Raw genomic sequence first — 21,520 nt, 5'->3', positions numbered from 1 at the left:
TCATCTCTGCCGCGCAGCAGCGCTGACTCACACAGTCTGATAAACGCAGCTCAGCTGTGCAGCACGCGCGCGAGAGAAAAGCAGCGTCTATTTCGTGCACAACTTGAACAAACTACAACAGGTAAAGCTGTCAGCTGTGTGGATATTGGCAGTATCATTAACCATTCTCGTTTATAATCATTAATAATACGGCTTCTTCTTAACAAGATCTTGGTCTATGCTGTGTTCTGTTAATGCGTGAACATTATTTGAAGCGCACTGGCCGTCCAGTAATCTCAAAAGCTCTGTGTTCTTCACTTTTTAATAAACAAGTACCAGCTTTAAAATTGTTCCAAATTCAAAACGAAATTCAAACAACAAATACAGTTTTGGCGCTCTTTAATGATGCAGGCGTGGTTGCTTTAGCGTCTCAGTTCAAGGGCTAGTGAACCCATTTAATTTTTCTCTTTACTACTATAGTACATAATGAACATGAATTAACATCAAAATATATTTTATAAGAGAGCCTACAGGAGAGCTTACTGAAATGTCTTATATAAAAGCTCATTCAGTGTTTCAAACTGCAGAAAACGTGTAAACATTGCAACGTAATATACATTGACCATTCGGAATACCATTCAGTGTCCATAAGCTCATCAGTCAGATAGAAAAATAACTATAAAGAGGAGCATTCTGCAATATTTATGCGCTATTGCATTTTAATATTTTTACTTAACCTGTTGTTTACATGATTCAACTCATCCAATAAAATTGCATTTTACTAATTAAGAAAAACAGGCTGAAAGTGTAAAAGACATACACTCTTAAAAATAAAGGTGCTTAAAAGGTTCTTCACAGAACCATTTTTGGTTCCACAAAAGAACCATTCAGTCAAAGGTTTTTAAAGAAGCATCTCTTTCTCAGCTTTTTATAATCTGAAGAACACTATTTCGCCACAAAGAACCTTTTGTGAAACGTAAAGTTTCTTCAGATGTTAAAGGTTCTTTATGAAACCATTTAGACAAAAAGGTTCTTCTGTGGCATTATGTGAAGCACCTTTATTTTTAAGAGTGTATGACATCATTTACAGGATGCATTGAGGAGGAGCCCAAACTACACTCCGCGGCCAAGTGATGCTTATGGTCCATGATATTGGTACAGATTCTGTGTAATAAACAGTTCTTTGTGACTGTATATTTGAAGTTGGAAAAGACGTTTAGTCCACACTTTAAGTGAACCTTAGGTCACAAGTCATCTACAAGATGGATTAAAATGCTGATAAAGTCAAGAAAAGATGGGACAAAAACACATGACAGAATGAAATGTTAAAACGTAAATAAATAATAATAATAAAAGTAAAACAAATAAAACACGTTTATTCTGTGGCACCTAAAAAAAAATTATATGGCGCCTAAGTTTTTTTTTTTTTAAATGGCTCCTTACTCGATTTTTTTTGTTTGTTTGGAGCCCTGCCTGAAGTAAACAAATGTTTACATTTTATTCCCAAAATTTGCATGTTTTTTGGGTTGGGTAGTTTCAAGATTGACTCAATCTTATAAATTGGCAGAACTTTTGGATGAACTTGCAAAGTGCTGTTCACAAAACTCATCCTTTTATGTTTATGGAAAAAAACTTGGTTTAAGCTGAATAAGTGTAACATCAGCCATCCATTCATCCAGCCGCCAGAGGTAGCCATCTCCCCAATACTGACTGTGCTGTTCTTCTCTCTCCACTTCCTGTAGCTTCCTGTTAAAAGCCATCTGATGCCCTGTCCCAAATGGCACACTCCAAACTTGTTGACTTCCTCAGAGTTCACACTTTGGTGCAGGCGTGCTGGAAGCTGTTTCATGCGGGGGGGCTGAGGGCTGGGTTGGAAAATATGTGACGTCATTATGTTGTGACTGACGACATGAAATTTCTCTACTAGTCTTCTCCCCTGGCGTGATTGTTACTGTTTTATACACAAAAATTGTACTTGATGTACTTGTACTTTGATGTTTAATAAAAAATAAATAAATAAATAAATAAATAAATAAATCTCTGTACTGTTTAGGCTACGTGTTGTAGCCATTAAAGAAAACATATTTGGTTTCATATTTGTTTAAATATTATAGGCTAATGTAATTTTTTTATTTATTTAATCAATGTTTATTATGAAAGTGAGCATGCAGCATGAGAAAGATATGATACATCATGCGCAATAGCCTATGAGACATGGAGTGGGTAAGACATGATTTTTAACCACTTTATTGAGTTTTGTTTTGTAGAAAGACTCTGTTTAAAAGATTTTAGTTTTGTATAAATTGTATCTTAACTTTGATCAATATTTTATCAACCCATTGCCTGTATTTAATAAACAAGCAAATATATTAGCAGACAATGTAATAAGGTGCCGGCACATCACTTGTATTGCACGTGAACTGGAGGGCGCAGAAACTCAGCTTGTGCCTCACAGACAGTTTTGGAGAAATATAGGCTATCTATTATAGAAAGCTTAAAAATGTCTACTTTTAAATGAAAATATTCAAAACGAAAAGAAATAGGCTACTCTCTGAATATGTCGGCCTAATCCATATGAAATGTGCATTTCTCTCTGGCGTTCATGGCGAGTCCGCATCGTCTTTGCAGCGACACAGAAATATTAAAATAATTAATCATTAGTTTATATCTTATACACTATATCTTAATCCCACATTAAACACATTGTTATGTCTGTTTTTTATTTTTTTATTTTTATTTTTTTCACGTTTTTAAGTACAATATTAGGGGGGGCTGATGCTATGACGGGGGAGGCTGCAGCCCCCGCAGCACCCCCCTTCCCGCGCCATTGCTTTGGTGACGTCATGTAGTGCAGACCTATAGGGCCCTTGGCGCGAGTCCAGGAGGGCGCATTGAGAGGTATTTTTGGGACAGACTCGATCGTCACGCCGGAAATAATGGTCTGGTTGTTTTTTGACAGGAGCTGCAGGTTCGGGGAATATGCTGCTTACGTTCCATTTGAACTAAGATTACAACTTTAACACATAATAAACATGTGCGTGAGTTTCAGATGAATTTACATGTTTAAATATAAATACTAGGTTTACATACGACTAAGTAAAGCCCTGACATTCGGTTCTATTTATTTAATGAATCATAATATGATCGTATTATAAACGCGCTATTATTATGTTTGAGATATCAACCACTGGTCGATGACCATAATGTTTGTATAAACTGTAAGTAACAACTAGTAAAATGTACACCTGGGTAGACTCGGCGAGCACGAGCAATTTAAGTCCACGAGACCAAAAGTCCACATGAAGTACGCCATTTGGGACAGGGCCTCACATTGCGAAGTATTGCCAGCTAACCACTGTCTCTACCAAGCGTTTTCTCATTGCCATAGTTTTTGCCACGTGTATGTTTCATTGCCTGTTCTTGACCTTGTTTTTTGGATTACGATTTGGATTTGTTTGTTGTACGGACTTCCTGCTGTTATATTGACCCTTGTCTGTATTTTGACCACGATTATCTGCCTTATCCCTGTGTGTGACTATATCTACAATAAACATCTCTGCAAATGGATTCGAATACTCGATCAAGTCAGTCTACATTACAATAAGTTTATTAAACTTAGTTGAGAGCCAAAACAACAAAACCAGTAATTTAAACTTTTTTCAAGTTGTTTTTTTTTTTACAGTGATGAACTACAGGCACATCTCAATAAATTAGAATGTTGTGTAAAAGTTAATTTATTTCAGTAATTCAACTCAAATTGTGAAACTTGTGTATTAAATAAATTCAGTGCACACAGACTTAAGTAGTTTAAGTCTTTGGTTCTTTTAATTGTGATGATTTTGGCTCACATTTAACTAAAACCCACCAATTAACTATCTCAACAAATTAGAATACTTCATAAGACCAATAAAAAAAAAAACATTTTTTGGGAATTGTTGGCCTGGAAAGTATGTTCATTTACTGTACATGTACTCAATACTTGGTAGGGGCACCTTTTGCTTTAATTACTGCCTCAATTTAGCGTGGCATGGAGGTGATCAGTTTGTGGCACTGCTGAGGTGGTATGGAAGCCCAGGTTTCTTTGACAATCTGCATTTTTTGGTCTCTTGTTTCTCATTTGTGATGGGTATTGAAGGGAGAGGACTCAAATGCGAGGGCAAAATGACAGTCTTTAATCAAACAAAGGAAAGCCACAGGAAAATCCAAATAAGGAGTACAAAAGGTGAAAACCAAGGCAGACCCGCAGGCTGGGTATAAGTAAACACAGGAGACCTCTGTGGCTGGAACAACCAGCAGGCTGGCGAGGCGGAGGCTTGACCGGGCTCAGGGGAAATCCGGGGATCGGAGCTCGCAGAGCGGGGAGGCCGCGGCGTTGGACAGCAGGTAAGGTTCTGTGGGGTGCAAAGGGGTGAGCACAGAGACGAACGGGCAGGGATAGCAGAAGACTAACCTAACCCCGACTAGACCGGACAGGACAGGACAAGACTAATCACTTGTGCAGACGGCAACAGCTTCATTAGGAGATAACAATCTGACAAAGAGACACGAGAACGAGAGGGTAGAAGTAGCCCAGATAACAAGGCAATATGAGAAGCAGGTGGAGGGGAAATTATCTTAATGAGAAGTGAAGTCAGCTGTGACACAGAAGCGAAGAGCGGGGGAGACAGGAGGGGAGAAACCAGCAGGGGGAGACAGAGAGAGAAAGAGAGAGATAGAGACAGGATCATGACAAGACCATGACAGTACCCTCTCCTCAAAGAGCGCCTCCCGGCGCTCCAGCGGGGAAATGCTGGCGAGACCGGAGGAAATCATCAATGAGCGAGGGGTCCAGGATATCCTTAGGGGAGACCCAACTCCTCTCCTCAGGACCATACCCCTCCCAATCGACTAAGTATTGGTGACCACGACCCCGACGCCGCCTATCTATGATCCTGCGGACGGTGTAGACCGGGGAGTCTTCGATACGAACGGCAGAGAAAGAAGTGGGGGGGGGGGGGGAGCGGGAGACCCGGTTTTAATGCAGGAGACGTGAAACACCGGGTGAACACGACGAAGATTTTGCGGCAACCGGAGTTTGACAGCGACAGGGTTAACGATCTTGATAATGCGGAACGGTCCGATGAAGCGGGGGGCCAGTTTACGGGAGTCAGACTGGAGGGGTAAATTAGATGTAGATAGCCAAACCTTCTGACCCGCGACATAGCGAGGACTTTTGACACGTGATCTATTAGCAGCCACGCACATGCGTCTCTTTGAACGACATAGTGCAGATCTCACCCTCTTCCAGGTTCGCTTACAGCGACTGATAAAGGTCTGAACGGACGGGCAGATAAGAGTCGGTCTCTTGGGATGAAAATAAGGGTGGGTTGATAGCCGAGGCAACATTGAAAGGGAGAGATACCAGAGGCCGAGGAAGGGAGGGAATTATGAGCATACTCAGCCCAGGATAGCTGTTCGGCCCAAGACGAGGGATTGCGAAAGGCTAGACTGCGGAGCATGCGGGCAACAATCTGATTGGCTCGCTCGGCCTGGCCATTAGTCTGTGGGGTGAAAACCCGAGGAAAGGCTAGCAGTGGCACCTATGAGACGGCAAAATTCTCTCCAGAACTGCGAGGCGAATTGCGGGCCCCTATCGGACACGACGTCGGTGGGCAAGCCATGAAACTTAAACACATTATCAATCATAATCTGGGCCGTTTCCTTAGCAGAGGGCAGTTTGGTAAGGGGAATGAAGTGCGCCGATTTAGAAAAGCGGTCGACTACCGTCAGGATGACCGTCTTACCGGCCGAAGGCGGAAGACCGGTGATAAAGTCGAGAGCGATATGGGGACCACGGGCGAGAGGGAACAGGTAGCGGCCGGAGGAGACCAGCAGGTGGGGAATTGCCCGCCTTGGTCTGGGCACAAATAGAGCAGGCGGCGATTAAAACGGCGCGCATCACGTTCTAAAGAGGGCCACCAGAAACGCTGGCGGATAAATGCGATAGTACCGCGAACACCGGGATGAACCGCTAGTCTAGAGGAATGAGCCCATTGTAGAACTGCCAATCGTGTGGGAAACCGGGACAAAGAGGCTGCCCCTAGGGCAGTTACGGGGAGTAGCGACGTGAGAGAGTGCGCGCTTAACCTGTTTCTCGATTCCCCAGACCGTAGCCCCCACCACCCGACCGGGAGGAATAATCGCCTTTTGGGGGGTGCGGCCGATCGAGGGGTCGAAAAGTCGAGACAACGCGTCCGGCTTACCGTTCTTAGAGCCCGGACGGTATGAAATGACAAAATCAAAACGCGTAAAGAAAAGGGCCCAATGAGCCTGACGCGAGTTCAATCTCTTGGCGGAGCGAATGTATTCTAAATTGCGATGATCAGTCAAAACGATGAAAGGGACAGAGGAACCCTCTAACCACTGCCGCCACTCACCCAATGCCAAGCGGATGGCGAGGAGCTCACGATTCCCGACATCGTAATTACGTTCCGCGGGGGGAAAGGCGGTGTGAGAAGTACGCGCAGGGGTGTATCTTATTATCCGACGCTGACCGCTGGGAAAGAACGGCTCCCACCCCTACCTCGGAGGCGTCGACCTCAACGATAAACTGTCTTGAGCTATCTGGAGTGAGGAGGATGGGTGCGGACGTAAAAAGGGTCTTTAGCCGGTCAAATGCCTCCTGCGCAGGACCGGACCAACCGAAACGAGACTTAACCGAAGTGAGGGCGGTGAGTGGCGCGGCCACCTGGCTGAAGTTGCGTATAAAGCGGCGATAGAAATTAGCAAAACCGAGAAAGCGCTGTAGCGAGACACGAGAATCCGGGACGGGCCAATCGAGCACGGCCTGGACCTTGGCAGGGTCCATACTGATCCCCTCTGCTGAGATAACGGAGCCTAGAAACGTTATAGACGAAGCATGAAAGGAGCACTTCTCGGCCTTAACAAAGAGTCGATTCTCGAGCAATCGTTGGAGAACGCGGCGAACGTGCTGCACATGAATCTGGAGAGAGGGCGAAAAAATCAAAATGTCATCGAGATAGACAAAAACGAATAAATTGAGCATATCCCGAAGGACGTCATTGATCAGAGCTTGAAAGACGGCGGGGGCGTTAACCAATCCGAAGGGAAGGACTCTATACTCGAAGTGGCCGAGGGGCGTGTTAAAGGCGGTCTTCCACTCGTCCCCCCTCCCGAATGCGTACGAGATGGTAAGCGTTGCGTAGGTCGAGCTTGGTAAAGACTTTTGCCCCCTGCAGGATATCAAGGCTGAGGACATCAGCGGCAGTGGGTAACGATTCTTAACAGTGATGTCGTTCAGCCCCCGATAATCTATGCATGGGCGCAAAGAGCCGTCTCTCTTCTTAACAAAAAAGAATCCGGCGCTGGCAGGCGACGAGGAAGGGACGATTGTGCCGGCACTGAGGGACTGCGATGAGTAATTGTCGAAAGCCTGCCGTTCGGAGAGCGGAAAGGGAGTAGAGCCTACCCCGAGGGGGCGTGGTCCCCGGGCGGAGATCAATAGCGCAGTCATACGGGCGATGGGGCGGAAGAGACATGGCTCGAGAATGGCTGAAAACCCCCCGCAAATCGTGATACTCCTCCGGTACCCCAGTCAGATCTCCCGTCTCCTCCTGCAACACAGAAACAGAAGACACGGGGGGAACAGCCGAGGCTAAACACTTAACATGACATGACAACTTCCAGGACAAAACAGACCCCTTAGCCCAGTCAATGTGTGGATTGTGAAGTTCTAACCAAGGGTGCCCCAGTACTAAAGGAGTAAAAGGAGACTGAAAAATAAAAAAGGAAATTGTCTCTTTATGGTTGCCAGAGATGGTCAGAGTTAATGAGATCGTCTGTTTCTGTACCCTAGGTAGGGCGCTGCCATCAAGGGCAAATAAAAGGGTGGAGTCTCTTAGCGGTGTGAGCGGAATACCTTGTTGGAGCGCCCACTTCTCATCCACAAAGTTTCCCTCGGCCCCAGAATCGATCAAGGCCGCACAGGAGGCTGACGACCCCGCCCACTGGAGATGCGCTGGAAGTGTCGTGCAGGAAGTGGAAGGGATAGTGTTAGTGGTAGCGCTCGCCAGTAACCCTCCTCCTACTGGCGAGCGTTGGCTTTTACCGGACAGGAAGACACAAAGTGAGAGGCACTAGCACAGTACATACAGAGGCGGTTCTGAATCCTCCTCTGACGCTCCTTAGAAGAAATACGCAGGCCATCCAGCTGCATAGGTTCAGGTTCAGAGTGGGAGGGGCTGACACGAGGCGACGAGAAAAGACTCTCCTCCAGGCGATGAGCACGACGGCGTTGGTCAAACCGTCTCTCCACACGGATGGCCAGGTCGATAAGATCGTCGAGCCGGGTAGGGATCTCACGGACGAGGACCTCGTCCCGCACCTCAGGAGACAAGCCCTCCAGGAAGCGAGCGGTCAGGGCGGGTTGGTTCCACCCGCAGGTGGTAGCGAGGGTCCGGAATTCAATGGAGAAATCCGGCACGGATCGTCTCCCCTGCCGAAGTGTGGAAAGCCGACGGGAAGCCTCCTCTCCATAGGCGGAGCGGTCGAAGACCCGGATCATCTCCTCCTTAAAACGCTCAAAGCTTGAGATGCACTCCGCCTCAGTCTCCCAGTTGGCCGTTCCCCACTCGCGAGCTCGCCCGTGGGAGGAGTGAAAGAACAAAAGCAACCTTGGCTCTCTCCTTAGCATATGTGAAGGGCTGGAGCGAGAAGACCACCTCGCACTGAGTAAGGAAGGCGCGGCACTGTGTTGGCTCACCCGAATAGGCCGGAGGATTATTTATCCGAGGCTCCGTCTGAACAGGAGGACACTGAGAGGCGGACGGCTGGAGACGGAGGTTGTGAACCTGGCTGGACAGCTCGGACATCTGGGCGGCCAAAGAACCGACGGCGTGTCGGGTAGCAGAGATGTCCTCCTCATGCTTCCCGAGGAGGACGCCCTGGTGCTCAACGGCGGTCTGGAACGGGCTGCCACTCGCTGAGTCCATCATATTGGTCAGATTGTTCTGTGATGGGTATTGAAGGGAGAGGACTCAAATGCGAGGGCAAAATGAGAGTCTTTAATCAAACAAAGGAAAGCCACAGGAAAATCCAAATAAGGAGTACAAAAGGTGAAAACCAAGGCAGACCCGCAGGCTGGGTATAAGTAAAAACAGGAGACCTCTGTGGCTGGAACAACCAGCAGGCTGGCGAGGCGGAGGCTTGACCGGGCTCAGGGGAAATCCGGGGATCGGAGCTCGCAGAGCGGGGAGGCCGCGGCGTTGGACAGCAGGTAAGGTTCTGTGGGGTGCAAAGGGGTGAGCACAGAGACGAACGGGCAGGGATAGCAGAAGACTAACCTAACCCCGACTAGACCGGACCGGGACAGGGACAAGACTAATCACTTGTGCAGACGGCAACAGCTTCATTAGGAGATAACAATCTGACAAAGAGACACGAGAACGAGAGGGTAGAAGTAGCCCAGATAACAAGGCAATATGAGAAGCAGGTGGAGGGGAAATTATCTTAATGAGAAGTGAAGTCAGCTGTGACACAGAAGCGAAGAGCGGGGGAGACAGGAGGGGAGAAACCAGCAGGGGGAGACAGAGAGAGAAAGAGAGAGATAGAGACAGGATCATGACAAGACCATGACATCATTTTCCTCTTGACAATACCCCATAGATATTCTCTATGGGGTTCAGGTCTTGTGAGTTTGACTGTTTTGCTATTGCAGGGGATTTTAATATTCACATAGATAATGCAGAAAACAAAACTACAAAAGAAATGATAACTGTTTTAAACACTTTTGAACCGATTCAGCATGTGCATGGATCCACACACAAAGGTGGACACACTCTAGATTTAATAATTTCTTCCATTGTTATTAAAGATGTAGCACTATCTGATCACTTCTGTATTTTCTTTGATATATTGATCTCTGCTACCACTGAATCCAGATCCGTCTCTGTCAGAAAGAGATGCATTAACGAGAACACTAGTGTGCTATTTATGGAGGCTATATCTTTAAAACCAAGCATTTCTGCAGACTCTGTTGATCTTCTCCTTGATTCCTTTAACTCAAAAGTTAAGAAAGTTATTGATGATATTGCTCCAGCAATAGACAGTAAGAAAATGAACAGACAAAAATCAGCTTGGAGAAAATCAACAGCAGTTCAGAGTATGAAAAGACAATGCAGGTAAACTGAGTGGATGTGGCGGAAGACGAAACTTGAAATTCACTATAGCATCTATAAAGACAGCCTTCATGCTTTCAGTGTGGAACTAGCCACAGCTAGACTTTCTTCTCAAACCTTATAAATAGTAACATAAACAACACTCGCAATCTTTTTGCTACTGTTATGAGACTGACAAACCCCCCAAGTCAGATTCCCAGTGAAATGCTCTCTGACAGCAAATGCAATGAGTTTGCTTCATTCTTTTCTGAGAAGATCATTAATATCAGTAAGGCGATTAGCACATCCTCAAATTATGCAGAGGTCAGACAGATTCGGCCGCAATATCAAAAAGATACTATGTCTATGTTTGAAGCAATTGATAGCAAAATTTTGGAAGAAATAGTGTAGCACCTAAAATTGTCAACCTGCTATCTTGACACACTTCCCACATCTTTTTTCAAAAGTGTGCTTAACTGTTTGGAAACAGATCTCTTAAAAATGGTGAACGCCTCACTTCTTTCTTGGACTTTTCCAAACTCCCTGAAAACTGCAGTTGTTAAGCCCCTTCTGAAAAAGAGCAATCTTGATAACACCATTTTGAGCAATTATAGACCAATATCAAATCTTCCTTTTATTCGCCAAATGCTACAGCCCTATTGACTCCCTCTGCCAATGCATGGATGAAATTAACAGTTGGGTGTGCCAGAACTTTCTTCAGTTAAACAAGGACAAAACTGAAGTCATTGTATTTGGAAACAAAGATGAAGGTTTCAAGGTGAATGCATACCTTGACTCTAGAGGTCTTACAACTAAAAATCAAGTGAAGAATCTTGGTGTGATTCTGGAGACAGACCTTAGCTTCAGTAGTCATGTCAAAGCAGTAACTAAATCAGCATACTATCATCTCAAAAACATTGCAAGAATTAGATGTTTTGTTTCCAGTCAAGACTTGGAAAAACTTGTTCATGCCTTTATCACAAGCAGGGTGGACTATTGAATGGTCTCCTCACCGGCCTTCCCAAGAACACCATTAGAAAGCTGCAGCTCATCCAGAATGCTGCTGCCAGAATTCTGACTAGAACCAGAAAATCTGAGCATATCACACCAGTCCTCGGGTCCTTACACTGGCTTCCAGTTACATTTAGGATTGATTTTAAAGTAATTTTACTCGTTTATGAATCACTAAGTGACCTAGGGCTGAAATACATTGCAGATATGCTCACTGAATATAAACCTTACAGGTAATTTTGATCGTTTATGTTTGAATTTATGAAGTGTTGATGAAATACAAGGGGAGTCTGCTTTTAGTTATTATGCTACCTGGAGTTGGAATCAGCTTCCAGAAGATATCAGATGTGCTAAAACATTAGCTATTTTTAAATCTAGACTCAAAACTCATCTGTTTAGCTGTGCATTTATTGAATTAGCACTGTGTGATGTCCAAACTGATTGCACTGTATTTTATGCAAAATCATTTTCTATTTTTAACTGTCTTAAATTCTTTTAAAGTCAATTTTTAAATCATTTTAAATTCCTTGTTTTATTTTTGTGATTATTATTTTGTTTTTTTCTTTCATTATTTTACTTTCTTTTATGTAAAGCACTTTGAATTACTATTGTGTACGAAATGTGCTATATAAATAAACTTGCCTTGCCTTGCTAGCCAGTCAAGCACACCAACACTAAGGTCATTTAACCAACTTTTGGTGCTTTTGGCACTGTGGGCAGGTGCCAAATCCTGCAGGAAAATGATATCAGCATCTTCAGAAAAATGGTCAGCAGAAGGAAGCATGAAGTGCTCCAAAATTTCTTGGTAAACGGGTGCAGTGACTTTGGTTTTCAAAAAACACAATGGACCAACACCAGCAGATGACATTGCACCCCAAATCATCACAGAGTGTGGAAACTTAACACTGGACTTCAATCAGCTTGGGCTATGAGCTTCTCCACCCTTCCTCCAGACTCTAGGACCTTGGTTTCCAAATGAAATACAAAACTTACTCTCATCTGAAAAGAGGACTTTGGACCACTTTGCAACAGTCCAGTTCTTCTTCTCCTTGGTACCAGGTAAGACGCCTCTGACATTGTCTGTGATTCTGGAGTGGCTTAACGAGGAATACGACAACTGTAGCCAAATTCCTTGACACGTCTGTATGCCTTGAACCCAGCCTCAGTCCATTCCTTGTGAATTTCACTCAAATTCTTAAATCAGTTTTGCTTGACAATCCTCGTAAGGCTGCGGCTCTCTCTGTTGGTTGTGCATCTTTTTCTTCCACACTTTTTCCTTCAGAAAGGTATCAACGATTGTCTTCTGGACAACTGTCAGATCAGCAGTCTTCCCCATGATTGTGTAGCTTAGTGAACCAAACTTTGAGACCATTTTGGAAACTCAGGAAAGCTTTGCAGGTGTTTTGAGTTGGTTAGCTGATTGGCATGTCACCATATTCTAATTTGTTGTTGATTTTTGTTAAATGTGAGCCAAAAAATCATCACAATTAAAAGAACCAAAGACTTAAACTACTTCAGTCTGTGTGCATTGAATTTATTTAATACACAAGTTTCACAATTTGAGTTGAATTACTGAAATAAACTTTTCCATGACATTCTAATTTATTGAGATGCACCTGTATAATAATATAATAAAGGGGTCATATGATGCGATTTAAATTTTTCCTTTCTCTTTAGAGTGTTACAAGCTCTTGTGCATAAAGAAGATCTGTAAAGTTGCAAAGACTAAAGTCTCAAATCCAAAGAGATATTCTTTATAAAAGTTAAGACTCGTCCACGCCCTCCTAAAACGGCTTATACAAACATGCCCCCACATGTCTGCATTACTATGTGGGAAGATTTGCATAACGCCACCCAAATGTTCACACAAAGAAAGAAGGCGTAACTTTTATTCTCTCTCTTATCACCGCTGCCATGTTGTGTGTTTCATTGTGAAAGCGAAACTATTTGTTTGTCCTTCCAAAAGTGGACACGACTATAAATCAATGGTTAAGTTGTATTTCAACACTGTTCCAGAACAATCCAACCTAAATAATCAGATGTGTGCTGCGCGTTTTATGGAGGATGAGGACTGTTTCCTGAACCAGTAGCCTACAATGTGTCTGTGGCACAACGGCTCTTTCTATAAAGTTGGGCAGTTCAAACGTAGCAAGGACAATCTGGCCTTCTGACTCACAGCCTGTAAGTACGTTATTTATATTTAAATGATTTGCCAATGATGATTCTAACGTGAGTTTTGAGCAGTGTAGAGTAGGCTTGTTGTTTCTCTGATCGCAAATGCAGACATGGTTTTATTTTTACGCAGCGCGATATGCATCGCAACACGTAAAAAGACAGTATAAGTCATTATAATCAATTATATCCCAACTGGATACAACAAATGCCTCATTTGTAATGGGTTTTATTGGTTTTGTCTCGTCTAGTGAATGTAGTTCACTATTACTATACTCACAATTATTACTATCAGTTAAATGGTTTAAAATAATTTTTTTATGTATTTTTAAAAAAAAAATGTTTTTTACTTTTGCTGCATGGTGAAAGAAGAAAATAATGCTATATTTGTTAAATCCTGGAAGCATGTCGACATGCGCAGCATGCCTATACAGACACATTTCGCTGAGCAAGCACCTGCTTCACTTTCACTTTGACAGATATGCAGCACAAGTGGCAATATTGGATTAATGGTTATCAGAGTGTGAATCTGTGAATAAATGTTTTATGAATGGATTGTAGCCTAGAAAGTGCACAATGGGCCCTCACCTTTTAATCACTGGAAAGCTGTCACTCATCTTACTGTAGTTCATCGCAATCTCACAAAGTTAATTAAAAGTAATCAAAGAAGTTTACATTGCACAATTAATCTCTTCTTTACATAATGTCTAAACTTTCTTTGTTTTAATGAGAGAATTTGTGTAGAAATGAACAGAACACCGGCCTTTTGGGTGGTGAGTAGATTGTAACTTAACTGCCTCTGATTGGCCACTACATTCATGAAATCAACAGATATGTCTGTGATTGGCTATACTGTTCAATGCTGCAAAAACACGCTGTGAAAAGAAACATATGACCAGTGGATGAAAAGTCCCTAACTGCAAATTGACGGGATTTTTGTGATGGTGTTTTTACTGTGGGTCTAACAGGCAGCACTACATTTATTCATGTAGCATGTCAACATATTACTAAAAAAAAAAAAACTAGACACGCTGTACACTAAGGTAAGCCTGCTATATATTTTTTTTGTCTGATGGGACGTTCTTCTAAGTGCATAGAAGGATTCAATGTGTGTTTTAGTTTTATCATCTTCATTATTTAATTATTTAATTGATATATTTAGTGTAGGCCTATTTATTTATTTATTTATTTATTTATTTTATATTATTATTTATTCTGTATTTTTTCTCTTCCCAGAAGCGCTGCTGGTGCGTGATAATTTGTGGATGCATGTGTAAATCCAGGTTACTCATTTATTCCAATTTTATCAGTTAACGATAAATGTTCGGATAACGACTGTAGGGCTGGGTATCGATTCAGATGTCCCGATTTGATTTGATTTAGATTCTCAAGTTCTCAATTTGATTCTCGATTTTTTTTTTATTACATTCAGTGAATATAGTTTCAATAAAATTGCTATTGATATTTCTAAAAGAATTACAGTAAACATCAGTTTACAAATGGTGAATTAATAAAAAAAAAAAAAAAATTAAGAACCACAGACCTGTATTTTAAACCTACTCTCTTTTTTTGTATAGGGTCCTTTTTTGAGCAATAATAGGGCCCTATAAAATAGGGCCTTTCGCACCACAGGAACCTTTTCATAGTACCAGAACTAATTGTGGAACAACCCACTTTCGGGTGTTTTTGCACCACAGGAACTGGGTGCGATTTTAGTACTGGACTGCATTTTTCGAGAACCAAATTAGCTCCTACTCTGGAGAAGGGTCTAACCAGCACAACCGGTAGTACCCGTGAAGTAAGTAGACATTGATTGGCCAGACGCATTTTAAAGCGCCCTCACCCACCATGATTTAAAACGCTGTGTAAACATACCGTAAACATTGTGTCGCAATTTCGTATTTCGCAAATATGATAAATATACTAGGGGTGCACGATACACAGAGTTATTACACAGAGCCGTTGTTAACAGACAAGCTGCGCAAATCCAAGCTGATAATGAACGTGGATTTGCGCAGCTTGTCTGTTAACAACGGCTCTGTGTAATAACAGCTGCTCTATGTGAAATCAAGCACCTGATGGAATTTACTGCTAATTTAGAGAACCGGCTTTACTGATGAGATGCGCATTAATCATCAGCCGATATATATCGTGCACCCCTAAAATATATGGATGCTGAAGTGCAGGCACTTGTAGCAAATGTAGCACTGCCAGTTGTCGTTGGAGATTCTTAATCCTCCTTTCCGTTCTTTCAATCGCTTTACTTATACATCGACATTCCATGTCCATTATTGTGAAACCCACGAGACACATCAAAAACACAGCTCCGATCATAGCGTCCTCCGTCCTCCTGTTGTTAACGTTGTTCTTCTTTGTTAACGTTGTTGAATGTTGCACACAAATGACATCCCTGTCGACCGGCTTACGTCATGTCCTAGTACACACTGTCGGTGTGAATGCAACCCTTTAAATGGTACTGGGAAATAGTTCACGCAAAATCGTCCCAATACTTCAGTACTGTACATTTAGTTCTGGAACTAAAGCGGTGCGAAAGGCCCTAATGTTGATCTTATTTTTTCTGGTATTTATTCTTCTTATTTTTTCAGATGAAGGCATAAAACATTAATTTTATTTATCCTAAATGAAAATGAAACCCTTTTATTTTTTGGCAAACAAAGTGCTGCACAACAGAGGTTAACTGTTAAAATTAAAAGAGAAAATGAATGAGATTATTCCTTTAAAAATAAAGATTTATTAATATGTATTAGCAGTAGTAGCATTAAGTCTTAAGACTTCTAAATTGTAATATTATTCTGACGTTTCTTAACGTTAAACTAAACTTTTATTTTGACGGGTTGCCGTGAGGAACTTGCAGCTGCTGTATATGTGATATGACGGTAGTTTTCTCAAATGAAATGGTAAAATGCGAATGAGGTGAATCTCAGAGCAGCTGGAGATGATTTTCGTGTATTCATATCATCATAGTGAGACAGCAGAAGCTGAAAACACCGCGAGCGTATCGTCCGCGCGTTGGTATGTGTGTAAATTACGTTAGTAAACAAAATCCGCCATTCATTCATTGATTGCGGAAATCATGGCGCTTTATGGGTGATATCAAATGCTTCTGCAGATTTATAGCATTTCACCTGAGCATTGTGAATTACGCGTATGTCTTTGTTCTTGGTTCTCATCAACAGTATCTCCGCCAAGATAAGCGCTGAATGAATGACAGTCTTTCTGTTGTAACATCGCGCAAGGCAAATAAGGGTGACTTCTAGTGTAGAAGAGTAATGATAAGATTCACTTTAATCAGAGCTGGTTTTAAATGTGTGCTGAAATAAAAAGATCGATTTGTGGCTTTTGAGAATTGATATCGAATCGACGTCATTTAAAAAAAAAAAAGATAAATAGAAAAATAGATTTTTTTGCCCAGTCCTAATAACAAGCAGCGGTTGTCGGTCAGGAAAATTAACCAGAATGAGCAACCCTAGTCCCAATAAAACTATTATAAAATAAAAATAAATTAAATTAAAATAAATAAACTAAAAATAGTTATATTATTTTATTATTATATTGACCCATAAATCAATAAAAATTAGACAATGCAGGACATTTGAGGGTAAATTGTTTTATCAGGGCCATATGTATTAAATGCCACTGTACAAAAAGATGGAAAAAATTATATTGACCCATTTCCTTGAAAATGTTAAAATATTTTGCAAAGGAATAATGACAAAACATGACAAAAACCTCATTTTACAAAAACAGCAAACATTAAACTGAAGCCTATTCTTGCACTTTATAATATTTTCAAAATGAATACTGAGAGAACAGAGTAAAAACTAAAGTCTTTAGATGCACTAAAACAGTATTAGCAGTAAGCCATGCATCTGAAAAATCAGGTCTAAGCAAAAATTATATTGACTCCAATCCTTACACATAGTACATAAAATATGAGGCAAGAAATCCAGTCCACTTACTGAAAGCTGGAAAAAGGGCCAATAAAAGGATATAAAGCTGGTTCATGCTGTAATCGATTAGAGACTACAGCTTTCTGATGAATGTATGGGGATGTGATATGACTACGTCTTAACACTTAACAGACTTCCTCTGTGATAACAAGAACTACAAAAAAAGATGCGAGAAGTAGAATGTGAAATGCAGCAGTGGTTTTAATGACAAACATTTCAGCTGAAACTTCCCATTTTAAGAGATACCTTCAACTAAAGCTGATATGATGCCTGCTTGCATTATGTGGATAATAAAGAACAAGATGCATCCAATAATCAAAACAAGGAGAACAAAAGAGTCTTTATCATTGAAATATGCATTTACAACAGGCCATCTAGATATAGCTCTTGATTTTATTTCTTCACAGTTTATATAGTTAAATGCATGGTTTTTGTCTTTGAGACATGCCACTCTAGATGATCAGCTCTGACCACAAGCTCACAGCTGACACATTTTTAGACACTGTGACATTTGTCTGTGTTTCACATATAACACACAAGTTCTATCTAAAAAAAAAAAGAATAAATAAATAAATAGCAATATCTGGATTGTATTATGTTTAAAATTTCATGTCCTTATTTGATTTGATTACAAATTTTAGATTTTTTCTTCTAACCACCTGTGGGGACGGCTTACCATCCAAGAAGACACTATAGCTGCATATCACTTCCGAAGTGTGTGGTAGATTCTTTAGATTCTTTAGTGGCATGTCACAAAGTTTAGATTCTGAAAATTCTGAGTATTGGCCCATTCCGATCCGATTCCAGCACAGTTTTTTTTTAAATCAGTGTAGAATTTCTATACTTCTCTGTGTTGATCTGATCGTCACTCTTTTGTGTGTTAAACAGAATCTGCTAAATATAGACAACTTAATTTAAATGAAGAGTAACAAATTAAAAATATATAATAATAATCTGTGACAAAAATACTATTATAAACCAGGTTAGTGGATAATTTAGCAGCAAAATTATTCTAGAAAAATCATGAGTGCACAATCTGATGAAATCTAAACATTAAGTGAAATAACATTATTTAATGGGGAACACATTTATATATAAACTATAAAATTAAAAGACATTTCTTTTAAATGTATAGCACAGTAATGAAGGCAGCAACATATGATAGATATAGGAGTCCTATCTGCCTCCATTACTGTGCTATACATTAGACTATTAATAGCCTTAAAGGACAGAACAAGAAACGCTATAAATAATCTTTCATTGCGCAAAGTATTATAATACGAACAGCTCCAATACATGGCACAAAGCGCTTATGCGTATCCCGTGCACAGAATGATGCACTTGAAGCAACACAGAGTCACAGCGCGCAGCTCTGCATAGAGAAGTTCAAAGCTTAAGAGATATTGATGCACCGTGCGATAGTTTATTGAGCCTTTTCTTTTAACAGTTTTAAATTTCAGTTAGGCTACTGTGCGCTTTTGGAGAGAGTTTCATTGTCTTGACTGTCATAACTGAATTCGACACACAGTTTGAAGCAACGACTTAACGTACTTCACTTTAAAGCTGCAGTCGGTAAATGTTGGGGCTCGCGTCTGGCGGAAGAACATTGTAGCCTGAGCTACTTCTCTCTGTTTACATCTATGGGGAGTCACGCAGGTACTGTGCTACTCTGCAGCGGCTTAAGTGATATTGTAAGTGATCTGCAAAACTTTTAACTTTATATATTTTTTCTGTATTGCTTAATTGTATTTAATTTTTCAGTTATTTTTGTTATAAGAAAACGGTTATTTAACCTGTTATACTGTATTATGACCACTTTTTTTTAACTAAATTTCAATACCGTGATAATACCATATACCCTGTGATAAAAGCATGAGCAATTAATCGCAACAGGAAAATCTGATACTGGCATATCCCTAATACAGTCAAAGATCTGGGTGTTATATTAGATAACAATTTGACTTTTGAAAGTTGTTATAAAACAACTACAATCCAGATCAAACTTGAATTTTAATCAAACTGCAAACTCAAAACTGCCTGAGAGCAGTTTCATTGGTTTCAATGGAGACAATAATTTCTACAGTTCAGACAAACTTTATATTGCTGTTAACACACAAAACATTGATGTATAAGAGAAAAACAAATCATACATGTATTTCTTTCATTCATGACAGATTTTCAACAATGACTACACGGATGTCTAAAATAATATGGCAGGTTTCTAAAGAGGGGAAAAACATACATAAATGGGAAAGAAATTATCATCTACCAAATGATTAGTCATTCAGAGAAAAAAAAATGTTTCTATTTGAATGATGTTCATTTATATAATTGACCTCTGAATTTCAGTTACTACATTTTATTACTTCAGTATAAAGTATTAGAGTATCCATTCTAGGGATGCATCGATCCAATACTCAGGATCGGTATCGGCTCCGATACTGTATATTTTCTGCCAGATCGGGTATTGGTCAGACGAGACCTATCCAAATCCGATATAGTGCGTATACTATACTGCTGGTCTTAACTAACAGTATTGTAATTACCAAAAAAGCATGAAAACATTATAAAGCACCATAAAGTCAAAGTCCAAATGTTCTGAAGCCGTTCCATAGTTTAAAGCTGCAGTTTGGTAACTTTTGGGGCTCGGGACTGGCGGAAGAACATAGTAGACGGAAAAATTTGTTAATCACTGTAGGCTAATATAGTTTAAATATGTAGATAAAAAATTAAAACAATAAAGATAATAAAGACCAATAAAATCACAGTAATGCTCTGCAGGAACATGCGTCGCATGCACTTTGATCACAGTCAGTCTCCTCTTACTGTCAATTCTTTATCTTGTAAAAGCGTCTGATATTTAAGACCATTACACGCTGCAGTCTCTTCACAGTTCCTACTCTCATAAATTACTCGCACTGCATGTTGACTTTTAAACCTAAATATAAAGGTTAAACAACAGATATTTCAGTACAATGAATGTTTTTGTGCTGAATATTGTCTCCCTCGCCTCTCTGTGTTCCGGTCTGTTTAACGCGCGCGGTCTAGCGCTGTTTCAGTAAAGATTTAAACTTAAGGGCCGTTTCATAGTCAATGCATCTGTACGCATACGCGTCCCCAAGGCTACGCATCGTTACGCCTCGGCCGCCATTATGCGTCGGTGCGTAGCCAAATGTGTCGTCAGGGCCGTCTTACAGTGGACGCAAGCGTCACGGGCGATGCGTGTATGCAATACACCGCTCACGCAACAGGGGGTAGTAGAGTCGGGTGATATTAGTAGAGTCGGGCCACGTGATATTCAGATCACAATGACAACTGAAGAGGAGTGCATTCTATTTCTGATTTTACATCGGCGGCAACAAAGGCAGCGCAGAGATAGGTGGTGGTATGTTATACGTATAAGCTCGCATAATTTTTCCTCTTCGCCAGCCATTGTATTCAAACCTTCTTCTTCTGTAAACATAATATACTTGAATTAATTTACAATACTTGCAATGTCGCCCCCACCGACAACGCATAGTATTGCGTGCATCGGCGCATCGCGTATCAAAAACTAAGCACACACTCTTTCAAGCAGCATACAGCTGTGTTGTGCATTTTGACCAGTTGATGGGAATAGTATTCTTAAAATATATTCCAAATTCTGGATAATTTGTAATATATAATTATTCACTTTATTTAGAAGTGCCCACGATAACAATATCGTGCATGTTCATTACCGTGATATATCGCATTACCTTGTCTAATATGAGTCTGATATGAAGTTAACATTTTTGGCAGTCATTATTATAATACCTTAAAGGAATAGTTCATCCAAAAATGAAAATTTGTTTAAAATTTACTCAACCTCCTGAGGTCGTCCTGAGGTCGATGTACATGAGTTTGTTTCTTCATCATAACAGATTTGGAAAAAAGTAGCATTACATCACTAGCCCACCAATGGATCCTCTGCAGTGAATGACTTTAGTTATAATAATAATAATAATAATAATAATAATAATAATCTAATAAAAAGCATAGAAAATGTAAATATGTAAAGACACAAATGAACAAAATATTTATTAATGTAAAATTCATAGGATGCATATAAAATGTCTTGATTTATTTTGCACAAAATTTCATCAGAATTACAAATAAGAAGAAAGCAATACCTGATTTCAAGAATAAACCAGCATAGTAAAATGATTTTTTTTATATTGTGATTAAAATATGATTTAGATTAAATGTTTTATA

At 40.7% G+C, this 21,520-nt stretch overlaps 1 protein-coding gene across 1 annotated transcript in view; it reads right to left on the bottom strand.

Annotated features, from left to right (window-relative positions):
• Positions 1 to 17,674, bottom strand: part of LOC109081429 (macrophage mannose receptor 1-like) — a 35,694-nt gene extending 18,020 nt beyond the window's left edge. Inside the window, exon 1 of the mRNA XM_042730399.1 lies at positions 17,297 to 17,674. Within this exon, the coding sequence (XP_042586333.1) occupies positions 17,297 to 17,342 (46 nt within the window). The 5' untranslated portion in view covers positions 17,343 to 17,674. The remainder of the gene's footprint in view (positions 1 to 17,296) is intronic.
• Between the last annotated feature and the right edge of the window lie 3,846 nt (positions 17,675 to 21,520).

Source organism: Cyprinus carpio, chromosome B8 (genome assembly GCF_018340385.1).
Source record: "Cyprinus carpio isolate SPL01 chromosome B8, ASM1834038v1, whole genome shotgun sequence".
NCBI lineage: Eukaryota > Metazoa > Chordata > Actinopteri > Cypriniformes > Cyprinidae > Cyprinus > Cyprinus carpio.
Note: the sequence above shows the minus strand (reverse complement) of the source record. Positions and strands in the feature narration are given on the sequence as shown.